A 25666-nucleotide genomic window follows, 5' to 3' on the forward strand; every position below is an offset into this window, starting at 1 on the left:
TTATTATAGTCACTCTAAGAAAATGTTTTCTAAAAATATTTGGTTTTTTTATACTAACTTTGATTTCGATTTTTGAATTTCGTTGCCTAACATAGATTTTAATAATTATATTTTCTAATAGAGACAAATATAATACATTTATATTGTATATTAAAATGTATTAATACTTATAAACAAATCATATTTTAATTCAATTATAAATTGGACAGGTTTTCATTCAAAAATGAAATATGGAATATTTCTTCAAACTATCAACATAATTGTCAATAATAATAAACCCAATATATTGTAGTTGTAAATGTTTTAATTTATTAATAATTCATTTTATATGTTTATTCTATATTTTATATCATATTTTGTTGTTTGGTATTTAAGCATCGTGTTAATATTTAAAACATGATTCAACCACTAATACTACCGCTGCAAAAAGTGTTTAAATCAAAGTTAGTAGTAAACGACTGGTGTATATGTCATGTACAGTGGTCAGTGGGGGATCTTTTGTTCAGTTTAAAATACACATATTTTTTTTTTTTCATAGTGTGAGTGACATACTTTTTAAAACATTCAACATTTTACGCAGACAAATTATATAAACCAACATTACAATAATATGGTGCTTATGATTTCATAAAAGTTGAAATATTTGAAAATTAAAATTTTTGCAGTGAATTTTTTCTAAGTATTACAATGCAGTTTATAAAATAGATATTTTTACAATGTAACATGATATGTATCGATCTAATAATTTCTTAAATATTTAAATTCTATGCGATATACAAGTATATATATATCATATAAAATTACTATTTTTTAATTATTGACTACATAAAATATTATTTCAGATAAATAAAATAATTTCAACCGTATCACTAAAATGTTGTAATTGTAAACATAAAACAATTGTTTAAATTATTTTTAATCTTTTCACGAGGAAAAAACAATAAGTTACACTGTTGTATAGTAGGTTCAAGTATATATCAATATTGAATAAGCCAATTTAAAGAATGTTTAACATTTTATTTCAATGTTAAATCTTTGTAAATGAAGGTGGTGTTTATTTTTAAGAATATTATATAATTTATGCATATTATCATCTCTTGAATCATTTATTTTTTCTATACCAACATATATTACATAATAAAAAATCACATTATATTATTGTTCATTGTTATAACTAATAAAATTAGCAATTAATTATAAACTTATAATTTCAAATGTAATAAGTCAATAATAATACACAGTAGAACAATATAAATAGGTTCGTAATATGTTGTATATTCCATCAACGTTTAACTTTAAATATCCTTGAAAAAAATTGTGCCTATATATTTTTAAACATAAAAGGTTCAATAAGAATGACTTGTCAGAAACCGCTTATATTAATTTTTTAGTATTTTTGATTAACTATAAAAATCTTTATGTATTTTAAAATGTTAAGTGTATTTTAATATAAAATTATGTTTAAATATTATATCATTAAATACTTTGTAAAATTTTCAAGTATCTACAGTTATTTTTATTTTTTTTTTTTTTTTTAAGTACTGTGAATTATTTTGACCATAAAAAGTACCTACTTTTAAATTAAATTTTCTACTAAAACTTCACAAAGTTTAAAATTGTACTATTCTATTCATATTTCATACACATAACAAAAAACACTCATTATTATAAAACTAATAAAATCATGTTAAAATCTGCTCAGTGTCTAAAAATTTTAAAACTATAGATTTTTATTTGAATCTTATCTTCATAACATTCTAAGTAATACTTAATTTAACTATTATATTTTTTCTTATTGTACAAGAAAACTTGCATGCTTGATAATTATTTATTAATAATTGTTTGATTTGAACAATACTTAATTAAAAAATAGTTTTTAATTCAATATAACTACTAAACTGGTAAATATTTTAAATTTTTTAAAACAGTAATCATTATAATACTTATAAACTATATGAAAAAGTAAACTCTTAAAACTGAAAAATAAACGTATGAATATTTTACTAATTTTTATGGTTACATGCTAATAAATTAATAAGTAGTCAAATAACAACTGACTCTGTACAATAAAACTTATTAATAAATGCAATAAAATATTTTAAAAGTTAAAATAAGTACATTATCGTTAATAAAGATTTCATGATGGTATTGTAAATTTGTAATTATCATATTTTAGATAATAATATATTATGATGAATAATACAATTTTTTATCTATGTATTCTAGACCTTTTATGTTAAAAAATAAAAAAGTGAATTTTGTATTAGATATATAATTGTTTTGTCATATTGGCATAATATTATATTTTAAATATCTTGAACGGCATTATCAGTTGCATTACATGTGACATAACATTATGCCAATTAAAATAGTAAAACAGTAACAAAATGTAAATTTTTTAATATTATAAAGTTGTTACTTGTTAACAAAAAAAAATATTTATAGTTATAAAGTCAAAAAATATTATACCTACTATTTGGCTGCAGCAATTTTTTATCAAGTTCTTAATATTTCATGAAAAAATTAAAGTCATCATTAATTATTAATTATCTTAGTGTTACTCCTGTATTCATGAGAATCTTATTTAGTATCCATTTAGATTTTATATGGATTACTGTCTACAAGAAAAAACCTGCTTGTATATAACACCAACATTTTACATTAATTATAACTAGTAGGTATGCCATTTGCTATCTCTATATATTTATTAGAATAATAGTCGATATGTTACCTTTGCCCAAACAATACATTAAATCAATGCCTTTAGTATTTCCGATAACAATAGTCAACAAAAACTTTATTTTGTTGAATACAAAGACTCATCGAAAACAATAATAATTTGAATATAATCGATTGATCAATATCTTGCTTAAATAACTTAATGCTAAACGTGTAATTCTAATAAAATCATACAGCTTAACTCAAATAGTTATAAGAATTAAACAAAAAAAAAATAAAAAAATAGTGACATTTTTAATCTGTCCAACTTCTAGTTACCACCTTTTTCACATTAATATTAAATAAACCCAAAATGAAAGTATCAAATCTTTTACAGACCAATAAATTCGTTAATTTTACTAGAAGGATTGAAATGATCCCAAATTAATCACATACCTACTAAAATACTAAAATAGTTAACTCAAAAAAATACATCTCTTAATTTTTTTTTTTTATTAACTAATTAAACTTGCATTGGATTTATAATAGACACACTGTATCATAATATAATAATTATAATTTATGAAATCCACTCTTGATTTTACATAGTTCAATGCACAATTTGTAAGTTATACAGAGTACAACAATCATCAATACAGAGGTGTAAAATGTGGTAGAAATCACACTTCAAGAGAATGTATAACAAATATGGTCTCTTTGGTTGAATTTCGCGCTTATAGTTATAATTTACTTCTAGTTAATAATAAAACATTCCATGTCCATTAATAACTTTAAGAATCCCACCAAAATTGTTCATTCAAATCACTTGTTCTTGATAGCAAAAGTCAAAACCCAATCGCTTCATAATGTATAACCTTATAAGAATCTCAATTCCCAATACATCATTTTTTAATATTTTACATAATATTATCTATTTAATAGTAATGTAATTCAAACATAATATGTGTATGCGTATTAAAGGATATCAAAAAGAAATTTAAATTAAAAATCGATAAAATCGAAGTCTCCAAATCTTACCTCTTTGTTTTTTAATATTATAATTGTTCAGTCATAATAGTTAAACATTTATTCTATTAAATTTATTTGTCGAATAAAATGTGGGTCTGCATTTTAATATTGATTTATCTAATCGGTGCAAACAATAATGTACTTTCTGGCTTTGTAATATGCCAATAAGTAAACAGTATTTAGCATGATATTCCTGGTTATTGAAACATATATTTTTGTATAATAAATATAATAATACATCTAGTATAAAAAATATAAATTACAATAACTGATAACTTAACTATTAAATTATTTGTACAATGAATAACATATCATAAGATCTATCTGTATAATCGAAAAAATTGTCTGTATGATTTTAAACGCCTAATCCAATTAAAATGTTTTATTAAACAAAATTATCAACATCAAAGTAATTTATTGGTCATAGTTTTAAATGCATTAATAAAATACTTAATTTTTATAACATTGCTAATATTTCATATTATTTCCTAAGCATTGATGGTATCTTCTAACTAACTTTATGGCCTAAATTATACATCAGTTACTTAATTTACGGTAAAATATTTATAATTTATGTGAACTTATTAACTAATTTGCAAAGCTAAAATTGTTTATTATTGTGTTATGTAATTTTCAATTATTCTTAAATGTATAGGCAAAGAAGAAAGAAGTAATAAGTTAATATCAATAAAACATAAATGGAACTAAATTCACCCCTAAAAAACTGGGGATCTTAGGAGGTTGAGTACATGTCCAAATACCTCCCATGAATGATGATATATTGATTTATGTTTACTTTTCTTTTTTAGTTAATTATAAAGTATAAAATATGCAATAGTAAGAAATTTAAAATATTATAGCCATGTTTTTAATTTAAGCCAATAGAAGAATTTATTATTTCTACGTTATTTTTTGTTGTAAACTACCAACAATTTCTAGTAATGAAGTCCTGTTTCGGATCTCAAGGCGATAAAAATGTTTATATTATGAGCGAGAATATTTTCCGTTAAAAATATCATTCAATACAATAATCACAAGTTAATTTCCTATCTGAATAGAATATGTTCTTTAAGCGAGCTACACTGATTGGTTCGTGAATTTAGGAATAGTTACTCATAAGAAACTATAAACAAAATTTGCATTTTATATTTGTTCAATTTTTTTTTCACTAGTCGACGTCAGGTAATAGAGTTATCTTGTATATGTGAGTAAGAAAAATTTAATATTCACGAAAAAGGGGAAAAGTTCATTGGTTCACTCTTTGTGATGAATATTTTTTCAATCATGTAATTTGTAAGGAATTATTCTAAAAAAGTTCTGAATCGTTGTAGTTTTGGACGTAAATTAGAAATGTTTTAAAAATAGAACTGAAACTACGTTTTAAGGGTAACATAGATTTTTTCATAGTACATGGTTTATTTTTAGTAGTTTTAAAAGTGATTTTAGTTTTAAAAGCTCTTTGTAACATTTAATTAGGGATGCGAAACAGATATAGGAAGATTTTTTTTAACATATCATAATTAATTATTAAATTCTATATTATATTATAAATAAACTATTATTGAATCTAATATGCTGTAATTCCAGGCTGATTTAGCTTGTAATATGTTGATATTTATTTTATTGCTAATGTCTAATTTTGAAATTTTTAATAAATAATTTTTTAGATTAAGAATTTTTATGTGTAAATAAGAACTTACACTAAAAAATGAAAATAAAGTCTATTATGAATTGACGTGATACACAATATATGTATAATAAAGTAGTATAAAAATGCTATTATTATATTTTATAAAACAATAATAAATATAAAAAAATAAATTTTAAAACACATTTTTATGAAATTGTATTAAATATATCCACAATTTAAAAATCTATATAATATAATGCTGTACATTTTTTCTGTAATATTAAATATTTAAATAGAAATAGAATATAAATAGTTAGTTTTAATAAAAAATAAAGAATATTCAATGAATACTATTAACATAAATAAAATAACTAATGATATAAATATTGGGTTTTTAATAAAAATGTAAATGTTACTTTTTTTTGTTTATCCATTTTTTTACAAATCGTTCAACTAAACACTTAAATACAAATTTATTTAACTGTTTAATGATTCTTCTAAGATTTAAACCAACAATTTAAGTACAATTTCCAATTATTATATTTATTATATTCTAGATAGTATGTTTTATACGGTGATGTTCAGCTTTCTGTTAATGTTTGTTAAAAAGATACTTAAAAATAATGAAACGATATTGCTTAGTACTTATTTCTTTTAATTAAATCCAATATTTTTATATCTTCTCATACTATCTATAATTTTAGAAGCTTATGCGGTATTAAAAAATTATTAAAAAAAATAACAATTTGTTAGCATGCATATTATTATATACAAGGATCAGTAGACCTGAGCTAACATTAAATTTATCTTCACATCATCCCAGAATATATATATTACATGTGTAAGATTTAAAATTTTTTAAATTGTAAATAATATTAATATTATACTTTTATTTTAAAATATATTCATTTACATTTAATGTATGATATTCTTTATATATTAAGTTTATAACGCTAGTATTTAATAATAATAATAAAAAATTGCATCAGTTCAAGTAGGAATTTGTAAATCTTACAATTTTATAGTTTATAGAGGTAGCTACAAATTAATAAAAAAACACAATTTCCAAAACAAAATAATTTTAATGTTGTTATTTTAGTTAATGATATAGTAATCGCAATAACTTAAATAATCAGATATGTTTATTTATTAATAGCTCTAATAATTAAAATCAAATTTCAACAGGTAAGTATACAATATATAGTAATATGGGTGATGCAGATATGAATATAATCATATAATACAATAAAAACTTATCATGTAAATACACAAAGTAAAAATAAAATAGAATAATAATAAATTGGTCTTGTGTACCTATTATGTACTCTTATGACTATAAAGGAATATATTTTAACATATAAATTATAAACATCTAATAATAATAAAGTTTTTAAATAATTATATACCATTGCATATTAATTTAATCACTAAAATATAATAAAGTAAATAATTTGTTTAATTTATATAAACATTATAAATTAATTTTGACAGTCAAAGCTTAAAATTTAAAAATCACCAACAAAAGAAAACAACTCTCTTTATAATCAAATATGTAATTAATCATCATTATTAAATTCTGATTAAAATAAAACAGTTCATTATTTTTTTTTTTTTATTATTATTTTGTGTTATAAGATGGCTTTTCACTAATAAAATATTAAACTTAGTTATATTGCTAATAAAAAATAATTATTGAACCATATAATAATATTAATATTTTAAGTGTTTGTTACCAATCTTTGTAGTGTAACACTTAAAATTTCTTTAAAAATATAGCAATCCAATAACATTTATAAAAAATATGATTTATTACCACGTTCATTTTAATTGTATCAACTAATAACGTAGTTTATGCAAAAATAAAATAATTTATTGAATCATAATTTAATACGATTTATTTGTTTTACTATAATATGGATTAAAATTATGATTAATTACTACTTGTTACTTATTTTATTTGTTCATATATCATTTAACAAATTCACTAATAATAATAAAATAGTATTAAATCACGCTTGAATGAATGTAGTATTTTAATATAATTTATTTTAAATAGCAAAGGGGTTAAATAAATTGAAATTACAAAACCAAAATGTGGGTTTTTTTTTGTCTGGAGAAAATTTTTGATACAGTAAAAGTATTTCAATTTTCAACTTTTTATGGCAGTAAATAAAATCAATATATTATTGGAAAATTCCAGTGTTTTGCATGATAACCGAGAATAAATTAAGAAAAAAACTGAATTTTTTACGCAAAACCGGTATTTATATAATTTTTTTTTTTTTTTGTATTACTTGATAATTAAGAATATAAGATATTTTTACACTATGGTTATTTCTCATAAATAATACAATATCAAAAATGTTTGCTTACACATTTTTATTTATTTTTTGTTTAAACGTTTTAAGTTAAAATTTGTCGAAATTCATCAAAATTGTGAAAATATACCGGTAAATTATCATTTAGTTATTAAAAAATATAAAATGTTTATTATGCATATCTATAATTTAAGTAATGTAAAATATTTAAAATGTAATACAATGATTTTTATAAGTTATTTTACTAAAATAAAAAATAAAATTGAGTGAAATTTTGTAATAATCAATAATGTGTTTACTTCAGAAACAACAAATCATTCCACAATGAAAAAATAATTCTATTATAAAAATTAAAAAAATAATAATTAAAAATACTTGAAGTTTTCATCAAATATTTTTATTGGTATTTAATATTTATGACACAATTTTCCGATTATTTTGACTCTTTTTAAGTTAATTTTAAATATTTTTAATGTTTTATTATTTTTTTTTTTTTTTTTCAATGAACGCCAATAAAAAATTATTACTATGTACAAATGCTTGAAAATATATAGCTATAAATAACACATTTATTATAAATATTTAAAAATAATAAAGGCACATAGGGCACGATTTTCTTAGTAAACATTTAAAGATCAAATTTTGACAAAATTCAGCAAACTATAATTTTTAACATTTTTTTGTACATTATAGTTTTTTATAATTTTCAATGATTAAACTAAGGCCTAATAATAAGATTCTTAATATAAGTCTTTTCTTGAGTATTTAATACTGTGATAAAAAAAAAATAAAAATATGTTAACACAAATTTGTTTAGACAATTGAAGTTAAAATTTGGTCAAAATGAAATTAATATATTTAAAAATATATTATTGTATAATTATATTACAATTGTATGTAAAATTGATTATGAAATAATTATACTAATATATGATTATTCATTTTACTGTTATTCGTATTACATATATTTATTTATAATTTAAAATTGAAGCATTAAAAAAAGTATAATTAATTATGTCAAGTGCTCATATTTTATAAAAAAAAAAAAAATTATTTATTTTTTCTTAAGTATTACAACATCATTAATTTACTAATTGTTTTTATTATTTTAACCAATTATATGAATATTGAATAATGAATAAAACAATAAATAATATTTATTAAACATAGTTATAAAACAGCAAATTAAAAACCCAAGATTTGTTCTATTTTATAGATGTACAAAACATTTCAAATATACCTCGTAATTGACTATGGTACTTTAATATATAGTAGGTATTTTGAATGTTGAATTTAAATTTTATTTAAAAACTAACTTTAAGTCAGCGGCGAGTGGTTTGCATCTATTTTTGAGGATATTTAATAATTAATTTTCTTGTATGTATAATATTAGACTGAAATTAAATTCGTAAAAATGTAATTTTATTATTATTATTGTTATTAATTTAGAAGTTAATAAATACCGATGTTATTTAGAATAATGTAAAAAAATTCATAGTATAAATAGCTTATATTTTAAAAATTTATTTATTTATTTTAAATAATAATATTATTGCTTAACGATATGAAATTTCAATTGTGATTTTAATTATAGTTAAATAACTAAAATCATTAGATTATATATTTTTTTCTATTAATTAATTAATTAATTTTAAAAATGTGGTCTTCAATTAGACATATGAAACATTGTATTTATTATCTTTGATATTTATTTATATCTTTGTTATAGGAATAAATGTTTTTTTTTTTAATTTTATTTATAAAAGATATTTGCAATCTATTATTTATACATAGATAATACAATAGGTAAATAAATTATTGATTGTACAAGACTTGAAAAACATAAGAGAAGGGATCATTTATTAATATTATTTATAATTTATGAACTTAGAAAGAGTAAATTATTATAGATTATTTAATAGATCAACCTAACCATTTGATTTTGAGATGATGGAGGGATTGTCAGGTAATGTACTAGAGGAAAGTTAAGAAATGAAGATGTTACCATGGTTGAAGATGTCTATGAAATTTATTGTAGTGATAGAAAACAAATGTATTTTGAAGTCATATTCTAGAGTACAATAGCTGACGTACCATGGAAAATTAGACAGGACACAAAGAATAATTAATTGAAACAATTGAATTTTAGTTAGGTTTGAATTGTTTGAGGTTCCACAGAGTTGGATGCTTTACACCATTGTGAGACATGGAATACAAACATTTGTTTGTAAATAATTGTTTTGAACTTTAGAGAGATTTGGGATCAAAGTATTGGGGTCTGAGATTAAGCGGTGTTTTTTTTTATTTAATGTGGTTAGACCAGGTTAGAATTTTTTTGATGAGCAGACCTAGGTGGTTAATAAAATTATCCGTGGGGATTAATTGGTCATTTAAAGTAAACAGGAAGAATTTTTTTAGAGGTAACGGTATTTGTTTTCGTTGAAATAAATATTCCATAAAATAAGCTATACTTGTTGTTGAGTTTAAAGGTCTTGGACATTTTATACGGTAATGATTATATTGGAATTAGATAAAATTATGGTTATATCGTCGGCAAAAGTTTCTAGGGTAGTATTGTTGGACTGTTGTAGGTCTACTGCATATATAATAAATACATTGTAGAAAGTCGGAAAAAGAATACTGTCTTGCAAGATGACTGATTTTATATGATGTAGATAGAAAATTTTTTCTTTAGATCTTGCAAAAAATGTTTGATTTAATAAAATTAAGAATAAATTAAAAGGAATCTTATACTATATATATATTTTTAAATTAATAACCTAGAAACATTTTTGTTTTTGAATGTATTTCAAAAAAAAAAAAAAAAATTAAATGCCTATAAGCAGCTTTTATTATATTTTAAGTTTGATAAATTCTACTACAAATGATATTGGACACTGTTGAAATCTAATTTTATTTATACAACATGAATACTACCTTTGAATATGTAGAGATAAATTATCTAGACTTTAAAGAACAAAAAAATTACAGAGTTAAATTTCAAGACATTTTTTTATAAGTTTTTAAATTTAAATATGATAACAATGCACTAATTATTATAACTAAATAAAATCGATGATTACGTTTTAATTTTTTGTATAACTTAGTATAAAATGATTAAAATAGTGTAATGAATATGAAATAGAAATTATTTAATTTATCAGGATTTCAATAAATATTAATTTTTATGCTTATTAAAATGTACATAATTTTTATAGTGAATCAATACCTGGAATTTTGGATAATTTAAATAAGCATATACTATATGGTCAGATAAGATATTTAGATATTGGAGTCAGTAAAAATTCATCATATAATATAACACCTTTATTATTTTTTTTAGAAATTATTATTAGTTCATAATAACCGCCATACTATAAAGTTAAAAAAAAAATTAATTATCAATCATTACATTGAGTGACTTGAATCAGAAATTTATAGTAAGTATTTTTGAGAAAAATTACGCTGCCACAACTTTTTTTTTTATTGTTAAATAGGAAAAATTGATATTACATGTATTATAATTTTAGTCGATACAATGGCTACAATAAATTAAATCAACTTATTTTTAAAAAAAAATCCTTCATTTGAATAACCACTTTACATTTACTGTATAAATATTCTTGACATTGAATTGGTCACTACTAAGGTGATGATTTCTAAATGTAACACATCTATTGCAAAGGTATTGCACTCATAAATCTTTTTATACAATAAAAAACTACTCTGAATGTATATGATTTTAAATTTTAGTAACTATGACTACATAATAAATATTAATATTATAATAATATTCAAATTTTAAAATATACATTTTTTTCTAATTATTTTAGGAAGTCCTGATAAATTTATAATTTCACTTTCCAAGAACAAACTAATTTCAATTTTCTACCAGATATCTACCTTGAAGTTATTGTTTGGAAAATTTTTACTACAAAACATTTTCTGAGCCCCAAAAAACTTAAAAAAAAAAAAAAATCACTTAATTTTAAGATTATTATCTTCTTTGCTCAACTCAGAAAATAAAACAATAACATTTTCAACATAATGACTTTATGAATGAAATATAACTTATAAGTAATCACTCTTATATTTTGATATAGTATATTATTATAAATATAATTTAATTAATGTTTAGTTTCAAACATTTCATGCATTTTAATATTCATTGACATTTTTAAATTTAGCTAAAATTTAAATAAAATCTACGTGTACTATTTCAATAAACTTCTTAATCAAAAATATTCACGCTATAGTGAGCTTATTCAATGATGCATTTGAGTAGACACAATGATTTTTATTTTATAGTTAAATAAAGCTCAGAAAACTACGTTTTAAATTTATGGACATTTGATTATGTATTATGAATATATACTGCTTAATAAATAAACTCAATCAACAACTGAAACCCCTAATAGTATTTTCTGTATACAAATTTATCTAAGATTAGTGAAAAATAAACTCTTTAAGTATATATTTGGGAGCTTAAAAACAATTTCCCAACTTGAAATAAATTTAAAAAAAGCATTTAATTTTGAATATTCATCATGCTAAATACTTTTAAGTGATTCAAATTTAAATGTTGACACACCGTATTTATATATATATATATATATATATATTAGAGATGTCCCGGTTACTCAGCAATTATTACTCGATAGCTGAGTACTCGATATCATATTTAAGACTCAGCTGTTACCCTGTGTACTTACCCAACGTAATAACTATATTTTTACTCGGTTCTAACTTGGTACTCGACGTATACATTTTTTCTCGACCGGGTAAAAACTACTAAAATTTTTTACTCATATCCGGCAACTGGCAAACGCTAATAATCTGTACATAAATAATGTATGCATGCCTATCAATATAAGGGGAAAAATCTGAAATAATTAATTATTTTGGTGCATTTGGAAGTAACTGAACCATTTTACAATACCCAGTTTTATTGTAAACAAATGGTGTTTCCCTTCTATGAATTACAAAAATAAATCTCGTATTTATTAATATATTTTATTTTTTATGATAGCAATCTTTAATCAAAACGCATTACACATTATTATTCCTGTAGAAATTATCAGTAGTAAATGATCACTCTACAGTCTACAATCTAGTTACACACTTCTACATTCTACTACACGCACTCATTCGTTTTTAATTTTAATATTTAAAATATATTTAATATTAATTATTTTAAAATATAACCATACAAATTCATGCAAGGATAAAATATGAAACATTTGATAGATATTAGATAGGTATAATAGACACAGATTTTGATAACTACAATAATTTCAATAAAGATTTAGTTGTTGAGTTTGAAAATTATTGTATTTCCAATGATAATGATCTATTAAGTTAGTGAGAAATATATTTTAAATGTATTTAATTTATTGGAAAGATATTACTCCTACAAAAATATTTGTCAGCGCCAGAATCCAGTATTTACTCTGAAAGGTAATTTACAGAGACATAATTAGTGTACGAAGCCAAATAAATAGATTTCAGCCTAAGAATACTGATCAAATTATATTTATTCACTATAATATTATAAACATTATTAATTACTCATTTGGTGCCTTTTTAATATGTTTCAATAATAATTTACTAATTTCTATCATACTATTTATTTTTATTTTTATGTTTCTAACTTTCGAAAAGATTTCAATTTAAAACACTTAACATTAAAATTCTAATTAATGCAATATAAAAATTGATTGTGTGACCTTTATTATTTAGGATCTATTATTTATTACTTACATTTTAATATTTTAGTTTCAATATTTAATATTATTTCTATTGATAAAAATTGTACATAGCTATTTCCTATTATCTAACTAACTGGTAACTAATAGTGCACTTATATTAGAGTTTGACTAAGTAGCAATCATGCGTGTGCTCAGACTTACCTTTAATTAGTTTTATTATTATTATTAATTTATTATACTAAGTGTTAGAAGTTTTAACTAATATTATTAATAATTTTTCGATCAGTAATTCGTAATTAGTATCCTATTTAGTGTGTTTACATTTCTACTCAGCCAATGTCCGACACTCAGTTAGAGTTGAAAATTTTACTCATAGCCAGTACTCAGTACCCAGTTTATAAAAAAATTATCTACCTGAAATATTTTTAATATATATTATATATATATTTTATATTTTTATGTGTATGATAGTGGAAGAAACTATTACATAAATAATATTATAGATTATGAAAAATATAATATGGTATTTGTTTTTATAGAGACTTAAAATATTACTTTTGGTAAAAAATATTCAAAAATGTATTCAGATATAAAATAATTAAGCATATAAATAATAATAACCAATACATATAAATAAAAACTATATACTTTCAATTTAAAATTATAATTATTTTGTGTATAATACCTATCTACTCACATACAATACTTGTAATTTGGTTAGTTATTTTATTATTTTAAAAGTTTAAAAAAATTGAGAAGTTATTTATAATATTTATTAATATTATAACTTAAAAATTACACATCATTTTTTTATTACTGAATCATAATAATATAATGTTATCATACCATTCTATGTTTTGTATTTTATTTTAAGTATATATAAGTAAACGAGTAAAACGTACTTGTTTGTGGTTGTACGTGTCATTGACTAATGTAACTAGATTTAATGGCGACTATAGCAGTTGTTAGTAGTTGTAACACTCCTGAAGATTAATTATTATGAACCCACCACCAAATTTTCATTAAAATATAACAAAACAACTAGGAAAAAAAATTATTATTTTTTTGATTTTAATAAACCTCAATAAATATGGTATAAACAATTATAATTAATTATATTAATTTAAAATAAATATCTATTATTAAACTGCTTAAAAAAAAAAAATAAAAAAAATATGTGACTAATGTGAGGGCTATTGTGTTATCCACTATAATGTAAGTTTACATGAAAGCAAAATTATATAAAACTGATAAGTTAAAAAAATAGAAGTATATATAAAATGCATGTTAGTTTAGTATAAACAGTTTATGAATGCACCTGATGATAAGCACACCTAGATTCTAAAATAGTATACACATTAGCTATAAATTTTATAAAATATGTCATACAAATGTATTTCTTAATATTTGTTTAAATGTAACTCAATACATTTGCCAATTTTATTTTATATACATTAAGGGATGTTATCCAATATATCCATTTTACTCTAAATTAAATACATCTTAATTCTTAAATATGTATAGAATTCTGAGTTTTAATTATATTTTGAACGAATTTAAATATAAATTTGCATAATAAAAGATTAAATAGTTTTAAAATATATAGTTTTTATTTTCGAATCAATTATAATTTATTATTTAGTATATTATAATAATAATAATAAAACAATTTTCATAAAATATTGAATAACTTATGAAAGTTTTTCTTTGTTATTACCGTATGGTAACACTAGGCATTTATATTACCTATAATTTTTATTTTTTTATAAAACCGGGTTTTCACTGCTTGAAGCGCTAGATATTTTGTACAATGACGATATTGAGGCTGACCAAATTTTTATCGAACCACCAAAACCACGTGGATTCAAACAAATTAAAACCCTAGTGACAAAGATAGTGGTGAAATTAACAATTTATCAGCCCATCAATTGCGAGCCAAAGCCAAAATAAAATAAGCTAAAAATAAAAATTACGGTAGTATTGCTGATTATAGCATTAATTTTTAAGCTGTTCTAAGCACTAAATTTAATACATCAATAAAACGACATAAACAAGTACACACAAATTTCACAAATGAGTGGACAAAAAATAAAATCTAATAAGCAAAGCCTTTTCGTGGATTAAAGATAGTTTTTTTGAAGAACGGCAATTACATTTTTCTGAACCAAATTTTTTTAAATATAAAAGCATGTCAATGGAATACATTTTTAAATTTTTTTTGGATAACAACACAATAATTAATCTTTTAGTAGAACAAACACGACACTATGCACTTATTTGAATTGTTCAGATCCACAAATCCATGACGACATTTTTTGTTCTAATTAGTATTCTATATCTTAGAGGATAAAATAAATTATCATTAAAAAAGTAATTTTATGATTCAATGACTTGCAAAATACAGCTGTTATTAATACAATGTTCCGTGATAGATTTATACAAATTTGTTGCTTTTTACATTGTGCTGATAATACAAAAATTGACACTAGTAATAAGGCTTGAATATTAAGACCGCCTATAAATGTGGTAAAAAAAAAAAAATATGTTTAGAAAACTTTGTATATTAAAGTCATATAGTTTATGATGAATCAATGGCTAAATATTTTGGATAGCATGAGTGTTAATAATTAATTATTAGAAGGAAACCGATACGTTTTGGTTACAAAATGTGGCCCGTTAACTCTAAAGATCTTTAATTAAATCAGGAAAACGCTCCGCGTTAAAACAAAAAATATTATTCCGTATTTTTTAAAGCAGTATCATCCCTTATTAATATGCTTGAAGACTTCACTATTTTTTTTTTTTTTTTAAATTACCATACACTCTCGATACATATAATTTAATCTCTGGGGTAAATGTTTTCAACTATCCATTTAAAATATCTGGGTTATTCAGCTATTGGTACTATTTTACAAAATATAGCGGCAAAAGATTTTCTTTTAACCGACAAAAAAATATTTTCTAAAAAAGAACTTGGAAGTTTTGAAACTATGATCGAAAAAAATTACGGGATTTTATTAGTTAGATGGACGGATAATGCAGTTGTTACAATGGCTTCTACATTATGTTGGCACTCAAAATATCTCTACTGTAAGAAGATATTCTCAAAAATATAAAAAATATATAAATATTACATATCTTAAATAGATTGCTCAGTACGACCAATATATGGGTGACATTGATCTAATGGATCAAATTATAGCCAAATACAGACTTTGAATGCGAGGTAAAAAGTAGTGGTGGCCACTTTTTATTCGGCTTCTAGAAATTCTAATGAGCAACAGTTATATATTTAATTAAAATTAAGATTCTAAACAAATATTACAATTAAATTTCTGTCATGAAATCGTGTTTATTTTTTGAAACAATATGGTGCATCTCGGATAAGTGCAGTTAAACCATAAAACCTCTGTCTTTGTCAGATAGGCGTGTTTTCGATGCCATTAGATATCATCGTTTGAATCACTTAGTACCATATACGCTAGAAATTAAAAGAAGTAAATGTGCACGGAAAGCTGTAAATTAGTTGAACAAGCAATGTGTAAAAAATGTGACGTTGGATTGTGCATCGAATGTTTCACTATTTTCAACAAAAAATAAATTTGTGTATAAAAATTGTTAAACGATCATATAAAATATAATACTTGAATAGTAACTAAGTATTTTAAAATAAATATAATAATATTAAAAGCTGATATGATATTTATCAAAATGTATTGAAAATTAAAAAAATATTCCGGACTTAATAGGCTAATATAAATATTAGGTGAAAATGTAATGCATCTATATATATTTAATTCAAAATAAAAAAAAATAAGTATGATTTACGTAATAATACTCTTTTTTCGTAATTGTATTTTTACTTACACTGTTATTTTGTGAAGTACGAAGCAGCTTACACTTTTGACACATATATATGCTAAATGAAATTCTCTACTAGTTACTTCTTTTGGAATTGCAGAATTAAGAATTTTTTTTTCTTTTATAAAAAGTGTTCTCGAACACAAAAAGTAAAAATACGCATTGTACAACCAATATATTTATCGCTTTATTTAGAACTTAAAATTAGCAACCCTTGTATTATTCACGAAATGCTGAGACTTAAAATCGAATTTACATCAAATATAAAACTATACAAAATGAATTTTAAAAAAAAAACAATATTATTATTTATAATTTATTCATTACTTGGGTTAAAATTTTAATGAGATACGTATTAATATTATGCATAATTTATAAAAAGTACTACAGTTATTTTTTACAGGTGCATAATAAAAAAATAAGCCTAATACAAAACATAACAAACTATCTAAATTTAAATATTACTATAAATTAAACAAATTATGTTTCAATTTTTTTGTAACATTGATTTTATATTTTGACGATGAATAAACTTTCCATTTCAATAAACGTCATTACAAAAATCTGCAAATTATTTATTAAAATACAATACTCTGTGCTAGCTTAACGTTTGAATAGTAAAGTATAATTTAATAATATATTATTTTATAATTTATCAACATTATGAATGAAACATTATATTTGTAAAACATCGTTATGCTCAATTGCATGCTCATAATTATTCATGATTCACGTTTTATAAACTTTTGTTTATATTTATAATTTATCCCAGTTCTCTATGGTTAACTAGGTATCTCCTAAAATTAAACAAAGTATTTAATAAATCCCGTGGTCTGACGTCAGCCATATAGCCTTATAATTTGTACAAATAATTTTTTGATGAGTTATTAGAGACACTACTATCTTATTTTCTAAGTTGGTACAATACCATTTCTTAAATATTCCACTCTAACTATAACCCTGATTTTACAACTTTAATATCCTTATAAAATGTATAATCTCCTTCTTACGTGTTCAATTTAATCATACTTTAATTCCCTTTCATTATTTTAAACTTTTATTGAACGATTTCCTCATTTTCATACTGTATAAAAACTTTACAATCAACAATCGCCATCTCATTTTCAACTGTCCTAAATGTCACCACAAATCACAATGTGCCCATTTATTGTCGTTTTTAAATCATTAAATCAATACACCCTTCAATATTTAAAGTATATTCTTTTTCCAAAAAAATAAAAATAAATATGTTTCCAAATGTATCATATTATCTACCCATATACAATATACAGCTTAATTTTATATATTTATATTTTCAAAATTACATCGAATTTTATTGAAATATGTTTTGTAAAATCCATTAATATAGTTATAACAATACTAAGATATGTTTGGATTAAATATTATTAGAACAAAATGATATGAAATCCCATGTTATGCTCATTAAAGGGGATAACTATAATTGCATTCAATAATAATAATTACAAATTATCTACAGCGACTTTTATATTGATGTAATATAAATTCTCTAATCATATATAATTCATATACACAAATATTAATTATCTATTGAAAATAATAGTTGTTAACCTAATTAATTAAATTACTAATGAAGGATCTTTAGAAGCAGAAACACAAACACTCACAAATTGATAAAACACATATCAAAACATCGTAAATAATTGTATCACCTACAGGTAACTATAATGACTTAATAACAACTTGATTATTTTTTCTTTTTTTTTAAATTCGAATTTAAATTTATCATAATTTATATTTAAAATAAAAACTCAACAAATCTTTCAATATTTTTCAATATTAAACCAGAGATTGTTATTATAACTTATATAATCTATTATATTATGTAATGACTGCAATTTTATAATTTACTTATTATATTTTTTTTAATATTTTTCAAACCTTAATTTTTTTCTAAAATTATTAACGTATAACTCATTTATTTCAATGTAAGATGAAATATTAAAAACATATTATTAAATATATAAAAAAAATACCAAACTTAACATTAGTACACAAAACTATTTTTAAATTAAATACATATTATATTTTTAATTTAATTCAAAGAATGAATATTTTCTTAGTAATTAATTATCAGAGTTAAATGTATCGTAGTCCATTTAATACTTAATACATTTTTTTTTTTATAAATAAAAATAATATTTTAATTATTAGATGCTATAATATGATATTAAATTTTTATTTTATTAAACAAATGGCTTTAAATTTTATTAGTTAAATTAATTATAGATTTTAAATTATTTATAACCATAATTTGATAAAAAGCTTAAACTATTTATTTAATTTTTAATACCGAAATCTAATTCATTTAACATCAATATTTTTTTTTCTTTCGCATAACCACGTTTTATAATTATTTTTTTACCATATTTTTTTATATATATTGTAAATGTTTTCTATTTTCAATAAAAATAATCTGATAGTAAAAAAAAAAACCATTTTATAACAAATACGTAGAGTTTTTACTTATATTTAATCTATTAGTTAATACATAAATTACAAAACATAAAATACAAATTGTTATAGTATTATAATAAAATGTGTACTAACTTATTGAAGTATCTTGAACTATTATAATTTTAGTTCGTGTGTAGATAAGATAATATCAATGGTTAACAATCTCAAATATAAAGTTTTCCGTGTAAAAAAGGAAAACTAGAACATAATAAAATAACACTAATCACAGATATCGTAATAAAAAATAAAGAATTGAAGAAACAATACCGATTGAGAAAAGTATTCTATAACCTACTAGATGACAATATCAGATAATTAACTGTTTAAGATTAATACAATTTTGCTTGTAGTATATGTGAATCTATAATAATATCGGTGGTTCATAATTTTAACTAAAAATTATTAGGTGGGTGGGAAAAATAGATGGTATTGCACACATATTTTATTGAATATTATTCAGGGAAGTATATTGTTTTTTTTTTTTTTTTCTTTTAATAAATTAATCTGAATTTAAAAATATATATGAAATATTTAAAAATTCTCACTAATATAGTAACATACGTATAAACATGTTTAACCATTCACTGGTGTGTTGGGGGTTCATAAAATTCCAAGTGATATGTTTTTATGTGATACTATCGGTAATCAAACTTCATCCAATTGTCTGTTCTGTAAAATTGTTCTATATCTTGTATTTTATAATTGAAATTATTTATTAAAAACTATAAATTATGGTTAATCATTATCAAAATGACTTTGCTATGTGAGGGGTATCGGTTTATGAGTATTTTAAGCTCTAACACATTATTTATGTATATTTTATTTTAAGTTTTTTATTTTTATTAATATATATACTTTATGTTAAATCATTTATAATATTATGATCAAAATCAAAAAAAAAAAAATGTTGTCATTTTTTTTTTTTTGTTATTGTAAATTTATTCATATGTAAATAAGTTATTATGAAATTAAAAGATTTTATTATGTTTATTACAAATTCGGAGTGTAATAAACGCCAACACGTCAAAAAAAAAAAAAAAAATCACTAGCACATAAATAAAGGTTATATAATATGTGAAATATAAAAAAAAATACTATTGACTTCTTGTTTCATGGAACAAATGTCTAAACCATTAGGCTACATTTTGGAAAATCAATATAAAAAGTATTAACTTCTATAAATCCTTTGCTCTAATAATAGAACAAACTGTTATTGTATTATGTTGTGATTTACGCATTTAACGATTCACCGGGAAATATTTATTTAGTACTTGATTTTTTCTTACTCTTATTTAAAATTTTTGGTTTAAGGACTTCATCGATGATAGTGATTCTTCACTTAAAAAGTTTTTAATGGATCTTATTATTGCATTATCTTAAAAGTTTTACATTATTTTAAACAAAAAATTACGAAGTCACAACTGTTCGTAGCAACCTATTATAATATTATTTCAAGTAAATACGATAAACACGAATGTTCATCTGTCTGCACAAATATTTTAACCGGATGAAATAATAGTTGTCCTATACCTAATAAAACAAATACCAGCGATGACTATGACTATAGTCTATATGACATATGATTAAAACATATAACTGTAGTAGTTGGATATTTAATGTTGGTAACCACATATGTATATAATTACGTGTATAACCGCATTGCAGATAACGAAAGTAATTTACAATATTCGAGTTTTTGTTTAAGTAGTTATTCATGAAATACTATTAGTATATGTCTTTCCTGCTATGTGCACTGTGAATAACTACGACTTAATTACCTATTATTACTAATCAAATCATGCATATCCATTATGTAAGAAGTGAAATGCCAAATGCTAAAATTAAGCCCGGGTGACTTGGTTATTAATTTATACCCATAACTTTGGTAGGTTGTGCGTAACTGCAGAGATAGTTCTCTTCAGATTCTTAATTTCAACGATTAACCAGAATAGTAAAATAATGCGAACGCCAATTGTAACATTTATAGTTTTTTTATTTTATAAAAATTTAAGTTGAATGAAATATATACATTTGATAAAATAACAATTTTATTACTTAAGTTTAAAAATATATCCGCCAACGTTAAACTTTAATTTAAAGGGTAATGTATAGGTAGATAGTAATTAATAAGTTGCAACTTCGTTTTAAATATTTTTGGAGGATTAGTTTAGGTAATTTTTTTTTGCTAGAATATTAATTGGTTAATCAGAAAAAAGATTGATGTTTTCAAGTTTCTCATTTTAAACATAAATTATAGTATTTCTGATTAAACTTATCGTTTTTTTATTTTGATTTCATTAAAATATTAGGCCTAAGCTCATCCTCATGTTTGATGCATCCAAACCGGTTGTAACAATTAGTAGTATTTACTTGTTTTTTCAAAATATTATTTTCATTTTTCATTGTGATAATCATACAATATTCGATTGGCTAGGATTATGTGCAATGTACAAATTAGAAAAAAAATCACATGTTTTTAATCGGTAATTTTTCAATTACATAAAAGTATTTACCATAGTTAAAATACTTGTATCAAATATTATTAGAATAATTTGTAACATTTTTGAACTGATTTATAATGTTTAATGCAAAACACGTGTAATAGGTATGTATGCTATGAATTAATACAAAAATAAAAATGGTTATGAATAAAATATTTTTAATTAACTGCATTATTTTATAACTTAAAAAATAATTCAATTAAGATAAAAAGATTCAAAAAATTAAATGTTTGAACGTGACAAGTGTTTTATTTTCACGGATGTATAATAATGTGTAGACAGTTAATTTTTTTGCGGAAGTGATAAAGTACCAGTCAAATACTATGCGATTTTCCAGTAATATGTATGTGGTAAAACAGAGGTTATTAGACGAACACGATAAAATATTAACTAATTTAATAACTATTTTTTTTTTATTATTTATTATCGTGATAAATTCTGCTACTGCAGAATTATTCATATAAATTATATTGTATTATCAAGTGTCCTTATTATTGAATTGTATAACAGATTTATTGAATAACAATTAAAAAATATATTAATGAGAAATAATATTATTAAGATCATAAATTTATCATACATACATAAGACGACGGGAATGGTAGATAGAGTGGTAACACGTTAGCTTAACTACTCATAGACTTTTCTTTATTTCATAGGTCCCTATTCTAACATAACTACATATTAAGATACATACTCGTAGACTGACTAGTTTAATTTGAAATATTAGAATGATTGTCAATAATAATTGTGTACACAAACGTCATGTAATTGTGTTTTATAATAATATGTTATCTTCATTCTCTATTAAAAGATAGTTATAAATATTTAAAAAAACAAAACATTTATATACAGCTATAATATTATAATATAATATATGATCTTTTATTTTAGTGTCTAACGATAAAAAAAGCTATATTTGTATACTTAGTGTTATTAGAGTACTTATTGGGTAAAATAAATTTAGCTGTATTGACGTAATATATTATACTCACTAGAATATATGTTTTAAATGTACTATGAATCGTGCGTTTGTTATAATTTACGATGTATGATAAGTTAAAAAATATTTTTTAGCGGTTTATATTTTTATATTTAAATTTAATTGGATAATTATCATTACAATAGTCTTTCAATATTAATTTTTTTTATAATTAGTAATGGTTTAATAAGTGTAGACTATATTTGAAAAAAAAAAGTTTAAATGTCAATAATATACTGTGGATTTAAATTAATGTAAAAAAAAAAAAAAGAAACTAAATTTCAATCATAAAATACGTTAAAGGTTTTTATGTAAATTTTTAATATATATATATTTATTTACATGGGAAATTAGTTATACTCGTGTAAAAAAATTAAATTAATTAAGTTCATAGTTTTTGTATTGGTAGGTACACAGTCAATTGGTCACGCGAATTAAGGCTGATGCACAGTAGTAAAAGTATGTCACTTAAAAGTGAGAACAAAATGTGTCGATAGACGCGTTAAAGGAGCATTTGCCACAGGCGGAAAGTTTTTGGAGGCAGTACATTTTTTGTAAATTAATTTTTCGTGTATATACAATAAGCGTTTTTACTATTTATATTGAGTCAAAAAAGAAACATACAAATTGTTTGATATAATAGAAAATACTGAGTTGAGAATCAAATAATAATAATAATTATAAGTTATAACAATGCACTATACACATTATATAGGTATATAAAATTATTTCATAGTATAAGGACAATAATTATATAATAATAGATCATAATTAATAAACATGTATACAGAATACAGATAATCATATGTATATACAACATTTTGGTAGTGTGTATGAGCTTTTGTGGTAATATAAAGAATATTCAAATAGCATATTTTGTTAGTGGTTACAGTCATTACTCATTATACTTCTTGTTATTGAAAAATTATACAGAAAAAAATCATTTTATAACTATTATGGAAATAAAATTCTATTTTTAGTCATACTGATATAGCCATATGCTTTGCGTGTATTATTGTTATTTCTCATTATATTCCTGATAACATTATATATTAGTACATTTTTGACAATTATTTATACGAATGAGTAAGTTTGATTTGTTTGATTTATTTATTTTTTTTGTTTTAAACTAAAACTGATGATGAAAGCAAATATAAAAAAAAAGGAAAATAATCATCTCAAAAATTAATATCTACAAATATCATTATTTATTATAATTTATACATACATTTTTTTAAATACGTATTTTAATAGCATATTTAGTAATTCATTAGCGCATAAATGCATGCATATTTTAAGGTTTTTTAGAACAAGAAGTCCGTAGCCCCAATGATTACTTATAAGTATAAAAAGAAAATTTTTACGTAACTATAATATTTATATGAAATGGAAATGACTAAATAAAATACCGAGCGCGACGAGGAAAATTTTTTTGAAGTCGTTCATAATTTCATATAAATATTCATAAAATATACCAAGGGCGCCAAAATCATTTTGCATCCCCCCCCCCCCCCGCCAAATATTAACATTTAATGCGCCCTGCATGAAACGGTCATAAATCATCACAGTACCGGATATCATTCGTAAACAGACATACCGTTGACGAGCGGGGTGGAAGTTAACTTGTTTAGTACTTAGCAAGAGTCGGTACCTGAGCATATCTGTCCACGACCCCTTCGCCCATGTTCAGATCCGTGCCGGCGGTGCAGTTGTCGCCCAACTGCTGTTGCGACTCGACGATGCGTAACAGCGCGTTGGCCTTGTGCCGGTAGTGCTGTTGCTGATGTCCGAACTCGTCCGAAGCCAGCGACGGCGGCAATGGCAGCGGCCCGGCCGATCCGCCGCCCGGGTCGTGCAAGCGTCCGTCGACGGCGGCGGTGGTCGTGGCCACCGTCGCCGACGACGCCGACGTGCCGTTGGCCACCGGCAGTTGCAGTTGTTCGTTGTGCTGTTGTTGCGCCCACCTGGCCATCCTGGACCGGCCGTGCCGGACGGTGACGGCCATGGCGCTCAGCACCCACATGGACACCACTGTGGCCACTAACATGACTGCGGCTGTTGCGGTGACGGCAACGGCGGCGGCGGCGGCCACACCGAAACAGAAAAGTGTCAGCTTAAAGAAAATATATATTATAATTTAATTTATGTGAGTTAAATAATTAATTGAATATCGAATCGTATACAGTAGTTCTACATAATCGATATTTAAAACGTAGTAAATTAAGTACTAAATTATGATAAATTAATTCAAAATATATTAAACTAAAATGTAAGAAGTCGTTTAATATGGTTCGCTGATAAATAATAAAAATATAATTAATTAAACCGAAACTTGCCAAAAGGAAAGTGTCTATTATATGTACATATCATTAATAGTTAATTAGATTAAATTAATTATGAATAATTTTTAAAGGTATACTTATTCTTGAAATCTACCATCTAATATTGGAGTGAATTAAAAACATAGTTTTATATATAAAAAT

The 25666-nt window shown here is 22.6% G+C and overlaps 1 protein-coding gene across 1 annotated transcript in view; it reads right to left on the reverse strand.

Moving 5' to 3' along the window:
• The window catches only part of LOC112596681 (probable G-protein coupled receptor CG31760), a gene marked incomplete at its 5' end in the record, with an annotated part of 92477 nt that extends 67194 nt beyond the window's left edge, over positions 1 to 25283 (reverse strand). The window contains 1 exon segment of the mRNA XM_025342444.1: positions 24835 to 25283. Coding sequence (XP_025198229.1) covers positions 24835 to 25283 — 449 coding nt within the window.
• Between the last annotated feature and the right edge of the window lie 383 nt (positions 25284 to 25666).

The sequence above is a fragment of the Melanaphis sacchari genome, unplaced genomic scaffold, assembly GCF_002803265.2.
Source record: "Melanaphis sacchari strain LSU unplaced genomic scaffold, SCAv2.0 Contig33_pilon_pilon, whole genome shotgun sequence".
Classification (NCBI taxonomy): domain Eukaryota; kingdom Metazoa; phylum Arthropoda; class Insecta; order Hemiptera; family Aphididae; genus Melanaphis; species Melanaphis sacchari.